Source organism: Corvus brachyrhynchos, unplaced genomic scaffold (assembly GCF_000691975.1).
Source record: "Corvus brachyrhynchos isolate BGI_N302 unplaced genomic scaffold, ASM69197v1 scaffold200, whole genome shotgun sequence".
In the NCBI taxonomy this organism is placed as follows: domain Eukaryota; kingdom Metazoa; phylum Chordata; class Aves; order Passeriformes; family Corvidae; genus Corvus; species Corvus brachyrhynchos.
Window position 1 is genome coordinate 623,293 of NW_008236184.1, and position 13,389 is coordinate 636,681.

General features: G+C 44.7%; 2 protein-coding genes across 4 annotated transcripts in view; one reads left to right on the plus strand and one right to left on the minus strand.

The window, feature by feature from the left end:
• LOC103618455 (C2 calcium-dependent domain-containing protein 4C) overlaps nt 1-7,137 on the plus strand; it is a 27,903-nt gene extending 20,766 nt beyond the window's left edge. Inside the window, exons 1-2 of one of the 3 annotated variants that reach the window (XM_017737355.1) lie at nt 2,956-3,036; nt 5,715-7,137. In XM_017737355.1, coding sequence (XP_017592844.1) covers nt 5,770-7,068 — 1,299 coding nt within the window. In that variant the 5' untranslated portion in view covers nt 2,956-3,036; nt 5,715-5,769 and the 3' untranslated portion in view covers nt 7,069-7,137. Of the gene's footprint in view, nt 1-2,955; nt 3,037-4,844; nt 5,435-5,714 lie in introns of those variants that run through there. The other 2 variants (XM_008636866.2, XM_017737363.1) reach the window with 2 other exon arrangements.
• The window catches only part of TLN2 (talin 2), a 181,689-nt gene extending 168,858 nt beyond the window's left edge, over nt 1-12,831 (minus strand). The window contains 1 exon segment of the mRNA XM_008636855.2: nt 12,545-12,831. The gene's annotated coding sequence lies outside the window, so the exon portion shown is untranslated.
• Nucleotides 12,832-13,389: the final 558 nt, after the last annotated feature.

The following is a 13,389-nucleotide window of genomic DNA, read 5'->3' on the forward strand; positions in this document are numbered from 1 at the left end:
GATGAAATCTGAAATAAACAACTACAGATTCACTGTCTATGATCTGGAGAGGAGGAAGTCATCTGGCTTGCTGTTTATGTACTTTACACACCCTTCCATGAGCAGCATTAGGATCCCTCTATGAGGCAGCTCCGGCAGCAGAATTCCCTACCTAGTTCTCAATCTATCTCCCACTGGGGCGTGGAGCTGGGCCCAAGGGAGGAACAACAGTTTCCACACACAACTCCTTGGAGCTGGGCTCTGCTTGTGGGCTCTCACAACCCATCACAGTATGACTGCATGGCCTGCAGGCAACTGCACTTGTTGTTAGGGCTGAACTTAGCAACTCTCCTCTTGCAGTGACACCTCAGTCTTTGTAGCTCATGGCATGGAAAATACAGGGAAGTGATGTCTGCCAACACACCTGTTTTTGAAGTGTTAAACACTCCCAATCAAGATCCAGCATGTTTTGACAAGGTGAATTGTCCTTTTTGAAATGTCCTTGGCTTGCTGCCTTGTTCCTTCTCATGAGCCTTATTTGTTACCAGCAGGTTGCTGCTTCAACACAGACATGTCATCTGGTGCCTTTAAGCTTCATACATACTGTACTTGCAGGACACACTGCAGCCAGCCAGGAAGTCCTGAAAACATGAATTTCAGGAGCATTACAGAGAGATCTTTCCTCTCCTTTTCAGTTTAAGGTTGCTTTGGATGTGTGCTCTTTTGGGAAGGACTTCTGTGGGTGTGACTGGGCAGGGAAGAAGGTTATTAAGAAGTGCTTGTTTAATAAAACCTGCCAGAAAGTGTTTTGCAGTGCACAGATCAACCCTGCTGTACTTTTGGAAATCAAAATCACCTTTTACAAGTTTCTGCATGACTGCAGGAGTATAATATGGCACAGCTGTGGAGGAAGCTCTTGATATTGTTATTTGTGCAAATCGTGGGGCACAGCATGTGGTGTCTAACTTGACAGTTTTAGCCTTGTGTCTTGAAGGAAGATGGCAAGCAGGGAAATCCTAGGAGTTATTCCTCAGAAGAGTAACTATTGACATTGTAATGCCTGGTTAAGGTGCTAGTAGTAGATAATTATCCATTTGCTGACTCATATAGTCTTCCTTTGAGGCATAAAATGATGTCTAAAATGATAAAAAAAATCAGCACATAGATCCATAGCTTTTCTCAAATTTGACATTTTGAAATGGGTACAAAAAATACATTCTTTGTATGGACGAACATAGTGCCAGGACTGTGTACTAGGAAATGAAATCCGTTTTCTTCTTTTTCTCTTTAACCTTGATAGAAGTGATCCTTACTGATTTTAGGGTTTGTGGAGACTTTTTTGTTTTGTTTCTTTTTACAAAGCCTCATTTTTATTTGAAAACAAAAACTATTTTAGCTTTTATCTTTCATATTTAAATTTACTTTGAGCACAAAGAAGATGGAGAGAATATCTTTTCTCTCAGTATGTGTGATTCACCTTGCAGATGTCAATGTAACTTTATATGGAATGAATTCATTTAGGTTACATGAGAATTACCATCAAATTAAACTACATTAGGCATGGGACCAAACTGCAGAAAATACTCTTCTGAAAGGCAGCAGTTTGCCAAGCCTTGACTGAGAGTCACATGTGCCTTCAAAGTTGGAGCTGTGCAACACAGCTCAAAAATCCCTGATTTTTTTCCAGAAGCAAGCAGTCTTCCTATTGTTGTTTGGGGTTTTTTTTTGGTTAGGTAATCTCACTTTTTTTTGTCTTCCTTTCTCAAGCTAGTTCCAATCTTCTTTAGGATCCTTTCATCAGCATACCTAAACTGCCCAGGCTGTCTAGTAAACCCTGTGGTGCTAGGAAGTCTGCTCCACTTTGCTGTTGAATTTTTATCCTAGTTATCTATGGGTAGAAACTTGCTTTTTTGGGGAACTGAGTGGAATTAGGAACAGCATACCTTTCTTGGATTTTTGCATGGCAATTCTCAGCTTCTCTTCACAGGACCATGTAATATGCCATCAAGAATGAATTCTTCAGTTCATACCTTTAGAATTTTACAGTTCACGCTGCTGTGACACAAGGTACTTGAGATCCTTGGCATAAAGTCCCCAGGTGCCTCAAGGACCCTGCAGCTCCTGAGCTCTTGCTGCCAAGCAGCATTTGGGCATCTGTTCATTCGTTTGTTCATTTAAAGGAGCATGGACATTTCTTGTAAAGCTATGCAGAAACTTGTCTTTGCTGCTGAGATAAAATATAAACTACTCTATGATACAAAAAAAGAAAGCCCAAGTTGTTAGATTAGTTTTGCTGAACCTCTGTTACTACTTTGTATTACTATACAAGTAATGCAGAATGATTTGGCCATTGATTTAGGCAAGAAGTGGTGAGCAGTCTGCTGACAGATATCTCTGACATTTGTCAAAGTGACAGGAAAGAATCACTGTGCTATATGCAGTCACTGTGCTGTATTTGCTCATGATATCAAATCATGAATCTCTAACAAAAAAAATGTATCTAAGTACCTCTCAGTTGACTGAAGTCTTCTTTCAAGAAGCTACAGCTGAATTACTGCTGCATTCTTTAGGAAAATAAAGCTGAACTGGGTTCTCTATTCTCACAAAAGCTTGAGGGAATTTTGGATATTTAAGTAATATAGTGCACAGCCGTTGCTGTTGCTTTAAGAATAGCAAACTATTATGTGCTGTCTCATCCATGGCTGGCATTCACCTCTCCCCCTTTCACAGCAAAGCCATGAGTTTTTTGTTTCTTATCTTTCCAGTCATTTTGACTGGGCAGGGAGTGTTCCTCCTCCCCTGGTGCCTATTCTCTAAAGGCTGTCAGCTCCTGCAGCTCTCCTGCCTCTCTACCCCCTATAAACCACTGAAAGGGTTCTCCTTGCAGTTCCAGGCCCTTGAACCAGTCAGCTTCAACCATGTTTTGGATACCGATGTATTTACCCCGGACACCCCCGGCCTCCCGCAGAGGCGGGGCCGGCAGGGACTGCCCGGGACTCGTGGCCAGGACTTTCCTGAGCCGGGCCACTGTGCCCAGTGAAGTCCGAACGGCAGGAGGTAAGTAATATCAGTACACATGAAGGAAGACTCCCGACTTCCTCCTGTGTTGGTAGGAGATTCCATTTTGTTACAGCTTTTCCAGCCCCTGGCCAGACCCCAGGGTTTCACCTATTGTTGGTACAGGGGTTGTAATAAAGCCTCTTGCCACGAATTATATCCGGTTTAAAAGTGGATTACTGCAGACACGCTTTTTTTTTATAGCAACAGGAAGCCTTGTTGGCAGCATATTTTAATAATGCTCTGAAGCTAATCAAGGAAAAAGAAATTGTTCTGAATACAGGAAGCTACATATACACATCTGAGTGCCTATTTCCACGGGGGAGGTACAAGTGCTTAAGTGTTGCTGAACTCCCAGCACAGGAGCAATCTGTTAAATGGCTATAAAGTGCAGGCTTTCATAGGAAGGGGAGGATACACCACCCAGTGTAAGGCACCTGCTTACTCTTTACAGTCACCGGAGGGAGACAGGCAACTGTGATCAGGAGACTCTGATCACCTCTGGAAAAGCCCCTAACTCTTTTCCCTGACGATAGAAGAAGAGTAAAGAGACTGAAGAGAAATCGTGTACTGGTAACAGGGTAGCTATTTTATTTCATCACTGCCTGATGCTAGCTGTGAACTTAGCACCTGAAGCTGGTTGCCATGATTGCTGTGTATGAACTAGTTCTGTGATTTGTTACTGGAGGCACTAAGGTTTCCACTAAAAAGCTACATTTCCTTAATTTTTCTCCATGTTTAGAGTAAAATTTTTCTTTGGTATTAAAGGCAGAGGTGTATATATTGGAAAAAGCTCACTTACTCTTTGGAAACTATGTGGTATGTAACACAGAATATATAGTATGGTATTGCCTGGTCAGAATGGATAACAGCTAGATGATGATGCACATACTGCTTCCCAAAGGAGAGCATCCCAGTGTCTCCAGTAACTCCTCTTACTGTGCTGCTGAAAAGTCTTATCGGCTGGAGAAAGTGCAAACCCTCTCCAGAAGCCTCTAAACTAGGTTGGAGATGATTTGGAGCACACCCACATCAGTAAGTTCATTTAAGTAAACTACAAGAGCTCCTACAACTGGAATGTCGCTGGGATGTTTGGGGTGTCCTGAACCTTTTTACAAAGCACGGCAGAAAGAATTTTCTCCAATTTTTATGTCTAGCGGATTGTTATGCAAATGAATCTTAACTGGTATAAAACAAGCAGGAGAGAAGCAGGGCTTTCACCCAGAACATGTGTTACCCAACTTAATCTTTCAGTAGGTTCAAAATGTTCCCTGTCCCTGTTGCCCACAGGATTTGTTTTCTCTGAGCACATCTCGTCTATTTCAAGCACTCAGTAAACACGCACTTTAGCTCTTCAGTAGAAAAGGGAAGAAGAATATTATTTGTCTGCTTTCCCTGTGTTATAGGCTTCAAACGAGTCTTTAGCTAACCAGTCTGGCAGGCCTTCCTGGCTTTGCAATAAAGATTCCTATCTGCAGCTAGCAGAATAATTATAGAGTTTGCAGAGGTCCGTTTAAGCTCTGCTGCAGTGGTGAGGAAGTTCATCGATCCCACCTGGCTCTGTGCAGGGTCTGTTAAGCGTCACGCGTGCCTGTGTTTTTGAGACGCTGCGTTTCAAGGTGCCTTGCCAAAGCATTTTGTGCCTTGTCTTTTTCCTCGCTGCATCTGCATTCCCGTTTCTGTTGTTGCTCAGTATCAGCGGTAAGAACACTGTGTCAGGGCTCCGTCGTTTCGTGTTCTTTGCAACGAGGGGGTGGACACACATTCAGATGTAAAAGGGCACCAAAGTTCTTTACAAATGAGCTTGAAAACCGCAACCCCCACTTCTGACGCTGGAAAGCTCCTGGGGTCTCCAGAAGAAAAGAATCCCCAAGACAATGTTGCTTTCGTCTTGGGTGTGTTAGTTATCTCGAAACACCTCGGGACGCCTCTGTAAGCAGATATTAATCGAAAAGAAACTGGGCGCAGGGGAAGGACAAGGGGCTGGGGGCCGGGCGCGGGCAGCCCCGTCCCCCCGCGCTCGCAGGCGAGTGCCAAGCGCCGGGCGCAGCTGCTGCTCTGCGGGGGCGAAGGGAGACCGTCCAAAAGCTCTTTCCCGTGAGAGGCCCCTTTCGCAAGTCCCTCCCCGTTGCTCCGGGCATGGCCCCGGTGCCCAGCAGCGTCCTCTTGCAGGCCAGCTGCGGCGCTGCTCTCCCTTCTCTCCGCGGGAGAGTAGGAGGTGCGGGCGGCAGCCCCCGCCCCTTTCTTCCCTCCCTCCCTCCCTCCGGCAGCCCTTTCGCTCCCTCGGCCGGCGGCGCGGCTACAAAAGAGCAGGCTCGGAGCGGGCTGCTCGGTCCTGGTTAGAGCTGCTGAGACCGAGCCGGGGCTGCTGGAAAGAGCAAGGCTTGCGCTTGTCAAGGTACGTCCTCTACTAAGGGAGAAGCACGGTAGGGATTATGCGAGAGGGACGTTTTCCTCTGCTAGTAACTCGATGCTCTGTTCTCTCTTTAGTGGTTTAGTTCCGTTTCTTTGCCATTTGACTTCGCTAACCGTAGTGTGCTGGGCAGGGGCTGTTTTGAACATGGGCATTGAATGAGCCTGTGCTAGTCCTGCCTTGAATGGCACCCTCCGTGCCTTGCTTGGCTGTAATGTGTCCAAGAAGGATGTTAGTGAACCTTTTCCTCTCTGTGCGTCTGCAGGTGGATTTGTCCTTCAAGCTTTTCCCCTTTGAGGATCTCCTGCCCAGCTACAGTGATGTGGTTCTTGGAAAAGATAAGAGCCTCACATGAAAATGGAAATCTCCCCACCTCTTCCTTCCTGGGACTGCCACACGGCCAAAATCTGCCAGAAAAAGCCCGTCTGGGAGCTTCTCCTTTTCCAAATGTGCTCACTCCTGACAGAATCCCTGAATTCTGCATTCCCCCTAGGCTGACCAGCTCTGGCTCCATCAAGGGCAGTGGCTTTCACCAGGATCGCAGTTCAGTGAATGCAGCTCTTACTTCTGATTATAGCCCCAGGTCTTTCCCACATCTTATTCAGGTGGAAAGTGTTGAGGAGGAGATCACAGCCCTGGAGGAAGAAAGCACCAATGCGGACCCACAGTCCCAAGCAGCACTCTCGCTGCCCCACTTTGCCAGAGCCCCCACTTCCTATGGCTTCTGCACTTTGCTGGAGAGTCCCCACACCCGGAGAAAGGAGTCTATCTTCCATGGTGATCCACGTGGTGCTCTGCCCAGCCTGAAGCTGTCTCGATCCAGAGCTAACACCTTCAGTGGCAAAGGGAGTATGTCTAATCCCATTGCTATCAGCTTTGCTTCTGTGAGACTGCCTCCCAAGCACCTCTCTCTTCGAAGGCAGGGTGCCTGTGACAGTGACACTGCCTCCTCCAGTGATTCCTCTCCTTTCAGTTCTCCACTTCTGAGCAGGTCACCTCCCAGACCCTACTCCCTGACCAAAGCACAAAGTCAGGAGGGATTGCTCTGCAGAGCACTAAAAGCCAAGAGCAAATCTAGTATGGCCAGGAACAATTCTCTCTCTACAGAGGAGAGCAGCTCCACTGATAACAGCCCCAGTGCCATGAGGAGGGCTTCAGAGGGGCTGCTTGGCTTGCGGAGCTTTAGCACCTCCTGTTCTCCCATCTTCCCTCTGGACCTGACCCACAGTCGGGAGAGACTGGTGGGAGAGAGCACCGTGGTGATGGACAAGGGAGGTGTGTTGAGGCTGTTGGCTGAATACTGCTCAGAGAACGAAAGGCTGCGGATCCGCCTGATCAGTGCAGAAGGTTTATATGATGATTCTGTGGAGCCTAAAAACATAAACTGCTGTATCTCCTTCTCCCTGGTGCCAGGAAAAACACAGAAGCAGAGAAGCACAGTTATAAAGAGAAGCAGGAATCCCATCTTCAATGAGGACTTCTTTTTTGATGGTGTTGCAGCAGAAGAGCTGTACAGCCTCTCTGTCAGGATGAAAGCAACAAACAAAGGGTGCAGTATGAAACGGGATTATACCTTAGGAGAACGGGAATTGTCTTTAACGAGTATGTTGTCAGTGTAATGTTTCAAATATTCAAACAAATTGTCTTCTGAAAGTTTTCTACTAAATAAAGTTTTGGGTTGACTTTTATGTGTTTTTTTTTTTTTTTTAAGAATACTTAAAAGCACTGCCTTGCTTGGTGTTACTGTCATGCTCTTGTGCCTTGTTTTGCTGTTTAACACTTCAGTGAGGTATTTGGTGTTAAATGGAGGCTGTGGAGAAGACCTGCCTGTAGAGTAGGACAGGAGAGGGGAGAAGGGCTAGTTTGCCTTTAGGATAAAGGATTAGGCTGTTACCAAGTCAAGGCTGTTCTTGTTTATAGCTTTCAGGCCATAAACTTCAGGTGGAAGTGTTTTTCCTTCCTGGTCCCTGAGTGGGTAACAGCCTGTGCACACAGTACACCCTGAACTCTACTGCAGCTCCTTGGTACAACATCGGTTCAATGGACCATTTTGACAGCACTCATATTTACACAAACTAATGTTTAAATGAGCCCTGTATTTGGAGGGAGAATAAGGTCTTGTACAACGGGTGGATTTGGATTCCCAAAGCCAGTGTAAGTTTGTGTTGAGGATAACAAGATCAGCTTCTGAGCAGCAGCTAAAAGCCAGTGGAGGCAGGGCTCTCTTTACACTGACCTACAGTATGAACACTGAAGAGGTTCCTGCCTGCCTGGGTGACAGCTGCAGCACAGTCAGCATCTTCATTTACCTTCCCTTTCCATGGTCGGTTTCACAGCTCTTAGAATGAAGTTGCCAGGTAACTGTGTTTTGGTCAGGAATGTACCTGAGAGCTACAGCCCTCAGCAATTCAGCTATTGAATCCTTGCTGAAGCTGAAGCAGGTAAGGTATCAGTGCAGCAAGGGCAAAGGACAGTTTGGGATCATGCACTGAATTCCTGCTTCAGCTAATGACTTGATGCCTACCTTGCTCAAGTCATTGTCATACAGTTAGTGTGATCAATCTTTCCTGTCACCAAGCAGTGAGTGACTGCAGCACTTGCTTCAGCACCAGGGGAAACACAAAGGTGCAGAACTCCTGCACGCTTGAGACCATCTTCCTCTTTTTTTTTTTCTTTCCTTGCTGAGTTGGACTTGGGGCTGGGTAAAATGGATAAATTACTGGGAGGAGGCAAAATGGACTTGAAAGTCCAGGCTTGTTGCTGCCTCCCTTGCTTAAGTTGCAGGCTTCATTATGTGAAGGTTGATAAACCTTAATGGAGGAGCAATCCACAAAGGCATGGAGCAGAGAAAACAAAGGTTTACTTTTGTGTTCCCTTTGAGGCTGTAGAAATAGGGCCTTGCTTGTGCCCAAAGACACATCTTAAAAGCTATTTCACAAAGATTTTAGCAGAATCTCCCCTGGCCTAATCTGGCAAGAGTCTGGTTGTCTGCAAATCATAGGACTGCTCACAGGGAGGTTGTGGTATTCCTTGGCCAATGAATAATTTGATTCTGTTTCAGACTGAAGTACTCCAGGAAGGATAGCAGAAAATGTGCTGATAGAAAATTCCTTCTAATAGGAGAAAAAGCCCAAAGCATGTTGACTGTGACCACAGGTGCTCAGAAATGCCTACTGCTAATCCTTGGTCCAACTCATGCGAGATACTTCTAAAAACAGAATCCTTGTACAAAGGACAACTCAGGCAAATGGCTGGGTGTATTCCCAGAAGCCAACTGAAATAAAATGGAATAATAATCCCTTTGTGCTAAGGGAAAGAATTAAATGTACCGACATACTGCTCAGATGGAGGTGACACACTGTCAATTTTATCCTTGAATCTGGGCAAATTCACCATAAGGGAAAACCTAAAGGAAGTGGGGAGAAGTGAAATTAAAAAATGTGACTTCGAGGAAGAATCAATAATGTTGCAAAAAATTAAGCCAATTTAATGAGTTATTGCGTGGGATCTCCCAAAGGAAGGCAGAGGCTCCACCTTCAGGCTTCTCACTTATCCACCATCACAGTTTTACTTCTTGGGGTTTAGGGTCTCTTCACAGGTATACTCACATGGAGAGACTGGCTGAGATAACAGAGAACAGTTACAGGCCTCAGAGGATCCCATACAGTCACACTGTAGTGGGTATCTATCTGCCCTGTGCCATGCCAGTGCTCTCCTGCAGGGACATAGAATACTGGGGTGGTTCAGGGGGGAAGGGGCCTTTGGGGATTGTATCACCTGACTCCTGCTAGAAGCACAGTCAGCTTCAGCAGGTTGCCCAGGACCATGTTGCATTGGGTTTAGAGTGTCTCCGAGGACAGAGACTCCACAATGTGCTTGGGAAACACAGCCCAGTGTTTTACCACCCTACCGCTAGAAGAGTTTTTTTTTTCTCCTGTGTAAGTGAAATTTCTGGTATTTCAATCTGTTCTCGTGGCCTCTTATCGTGTCACTGGATACTGCTGAGTAGAGCCTGGCTCCATCCTCTCCACTCCCTCCCAGCAGATATTCGTACATATCAATGAGATCTTCCCTGAGCCTTCTCTTCTGCAGCCCACTGGGCATACTGCAATTATTGCCATAAAAGAAATGTGCTTCTGAAGTCTCATCCCTTATCAGGCAGGGAAGGAGTTAAGTCCTTAAAGAAAGTTCTCCCTTCCTGTCATAGGAAGATAGGTTTGCAGCTGGGCTCATCCAGTCAAGTATTTAAACAGGTGAAGGCTGCATCTTTGATTGGTTGAAAGGAAACTGAGCTGGTTTTAAGGCTCTTCAAAAAATGATCTATTTCTGAGAAAGCTTCCTCACAGAAGTTTGATGATTGGCCTTCAAGTTAGAGGGGGACAAAGCAAATTAGTAGAAGACTTGCAGACCCAATTCAAAGGCAGAGTTTAAGCCTGGGAAGGATAGATGGACTTTGTCTATGTTTCTCTGGTAAATAATTTAGCTTCACATTTTTCTTAATAATTATGTTCTTTAATATAAGAACTTTGAATTAAGTACCTATTCAGGTACATTAGACAAGACTAGACATGACTGCAGCACTAGATGGAGAACAGCTTTGGTGAGGTCCCCCCCTATTTTAGTGTGTCTTTTTACATTTTGGGGTATTTGATCCCGTTTGAGCTTTGGGGTTGTTGCTTATCAGGTGTTATTAACAATGCAAAGCCATAATACAATTTGAACACTTCAATTTGCTCAACACTCAGAGGGCATAGGACTTGTTTTCCTGTGCTCTTAGAGGTCAGCTAAGCTGTAAGTGGTGAACACCTACAACACTGCCTATGCTGCAGCTGCTTTCCGTAAGCGTCAGCCTTATTGGGGCAATTACGTAAAACACCTGCATAAGCAAACAAAAAGGCAACTGGATACTTCAGCCTGGAAAAACTCATGATGCCTCAATGCTTATATTAGAGTCAGCAGCAAGAAGAAAATCAATCTCCTGGCATTAGCAAACACCTACTCAGAGTTAAGAAATATTATCTTCATAAGTTTTTGGAACTTCTAAGATATCATGAAAATATGGGAGCATAAATGACTCTTTTCAAGCAAAACTCCTGTTTTGGGGTAGTCTGATCAGCTGTGTTCAGTGGTGCTCACTGGTTGGAAGATCACATCTTAATTTAAATTTAAAAAAACACCTCAGACAATTGTTTGAGGAAAAGAAGGTCTTTGTGCCAAGATCCTGGACTCAAGTTCTGCTGAGCAAATACTATTTGTTTTAGGTGCACTGGAAGTAATACTTGTGCTGGCCTTTTCAAACACAGTTATGTCAAGCTCACCTGTTCAGTTCTGGAGAAATGTTACTGCAAAGCAAGGCTTGTGTTTTTCTTTCCAGAAATCCAGTCAGGTTATCTCAAATACAATTTGAGTTGCAATATACTGAGGTATGGTGGGGTAAAATGCAATTCCTGTAACTGAGCTCCTTTTCAGGTAAAGTTCAGAAATAATACCAAGGGAAGCAAATACATGTGACCTAAAAAGCCTAACAGGACAGACCTGTAGACTGGGGATTAGGCAGCATAGTGTCTGCAGTATCAAATTCTATTTATTGCATCACTTCTAAGCTGCTCCCATTTCTCAGACTGGCTTTGGAGAGGCACTGCTGAGCACAGCACCTATGCTGCTTCTAAGTGCTTCATCTGAGAGGGCTTTTTGGGGAGGGTGGTACTTCTGCTCCTGGGGCTTGACTTTTCAGCCAGCCATAGTGACTGTGGTGAAAGACTGAACATATGATGGGGCCTAATGGGCAAAAATTCTTCTATTTTTTTAGTCTAGGTAGTAACTCTTGCTGTGGGTAACTCCTACTTTCCTCAGAGAACTGAGGAAAGAACAATTAGGTGAATGTATGAATCTGTGAGAAGCCTGTCTGTGGGTTTCCAAGCTGGGGAAGTTGTCCTGGAGAAATCCGTGTCAATGGGATTGCTCCGGACTTCTCTTGCAGGACCGCTAGGGACGCCATGCCACAAGCTGTGCCCACCAGGCCACCCCATGCTCGCCGGGCCACCCCATGCTCGCCTGGCCTTTCCCAACCATTGGCTGCTGGGCAGTTGTCCTGTGTCAAGGCTGGAGCGCCAGCTTGCATAGGTGCCTGAATTGTGGGCCATATTTGGCCAGGGCAGGAAAGGTAATGAGTCACATCTATTGATAGCTTTTTGCAGCAGGATGTTTGATTAAAACAAACAGTATCCTGACGCTCACAAAAGGAATAGCATAATCAGATGCTATTTGTTTTCAAGTACTGTGTGCTCTGAAAAAAAAATGTGTGTAAGATTAATCTGCATATTTAAATGAATGGCATTTCAGTACAGACTTAATGCTGGTGATTGGCACTGAAATGTACTCTAATATTATTTTTAATAGTGTCTTAGAAGCAAAGGCTGATGCTGAACAATCTGTCCTTGTAGCAGAGGTAAAATGAAATTTTAATGTTGTAGCGTGCCTGTGAACTAACCTACTTTGCATTGAGGTAATTGATGTAAAACACAGGAGTGATGTCCCAAAACACATTTCAGCCTGGGCTGTGCACAGTGTTATGCTGCCTGCAGAGTGGGGAAAGGGGCTACATTCTTTGAGTATTTTGTGCCTCCATTACATTTGATAAGCAAGTCATGTTTTGTGCTGCTGCATCTTTGCATTTAAGGTATCCTTATGAGAGGAAAAGAGCTTCTAGTAGTTCTTTGTTCCTGTCAGGAACAGAAGTAGCTACAGCCCCGGTTCCTGGTAGTATGTGGCGCAATTGAGGCGAGGTACTGGGAACTGAGCACAGTCAATGAGAGGAAGGGTCCAACAAACAGCAGTGAATAAAATTCACCACCCTTTTGCTCAGATAACCACCACAGGTGACCAGACAGCTCTGTCTTCTGATTTTGTTTTTCCTTTTCCTGCTACTTTTCTATTTCTGGCTATAAACATTCTAATGCTGACAAATTAGCTATCCTGAGTGGTACAATGAGAACCTGACCTTGTCAAGCATTGCATGTTCTAGACAGGAAAGAACTGAACAAGATTTTCCATTTTGCCTCTGTTCTGTTAAATCTAAATGATTTTTGTACTTACCTTTCTAAGCCTCTTCAGTGCAAAGTCAGGAAACATTTGAAGGAGCACAAGGTGAAAGAAGGTCATCTGAAAAACCTTAGAGTGGCTTCTTTTTAGTGGGAAGACCAGACAAAGTTTTGTGTCTTCATTACATTTCTATGATGAAGAAGCACTTACAGGGAAGCAAGTCGCAGCCTGTTTAAACTGTTGCTGTGAATTAGAGGAGGTCACACAAGTTTAGTTTCCTGATGCTTGCATCCCTGTGTGCTGTGGATTTCATATGGCTGTCTCACCATGTTCCTCAGTTGCCTGTAAGAGCTCTTCCCTGTCTTAAGAGGTGAGAAAGACATTGAGAGATGTCAATCAGGTAAGAGGCTTATACTAAAGGTGCTCATTTGCTCATGCGCAGAGGTGAAGGATGAGATGAAGTAGCTTAGAATGGCATTGTATGAATATTCAGGATCATTTCTATAAGCCCTTTATGAAAGTGCACCGTTCCAGAAGGTGAAACTCTTTAACGTGAATCTTTGTTCTGGTTTTGGTGGGGTGGGTTTTTTTTGTTGTTGGGTTGTTTGTTTTTTTTTTTGAGTCAAATCTTCCTGTGCTAACCACTGTCTGTTTCCAGTGAGCAATAAACCTGAATTTACCATACCAGTAAATATAATAGCAGTAACAGATGTTGTCTTGAAATCCCAGAGCCAACTTCAGCTTGCCGCTGAGGTTTCTGTGATTCAACCAGATTATTTTATTCATGTAATTGCGATTCTAGAAGATACCCTAGTTGTAAACGTGTGTTGCTTGATCCTTTCTGGCAACCCAGTGCCCATAGCAGAGCTGTACCTACCAGAATTACTTTCTGTTGAAAT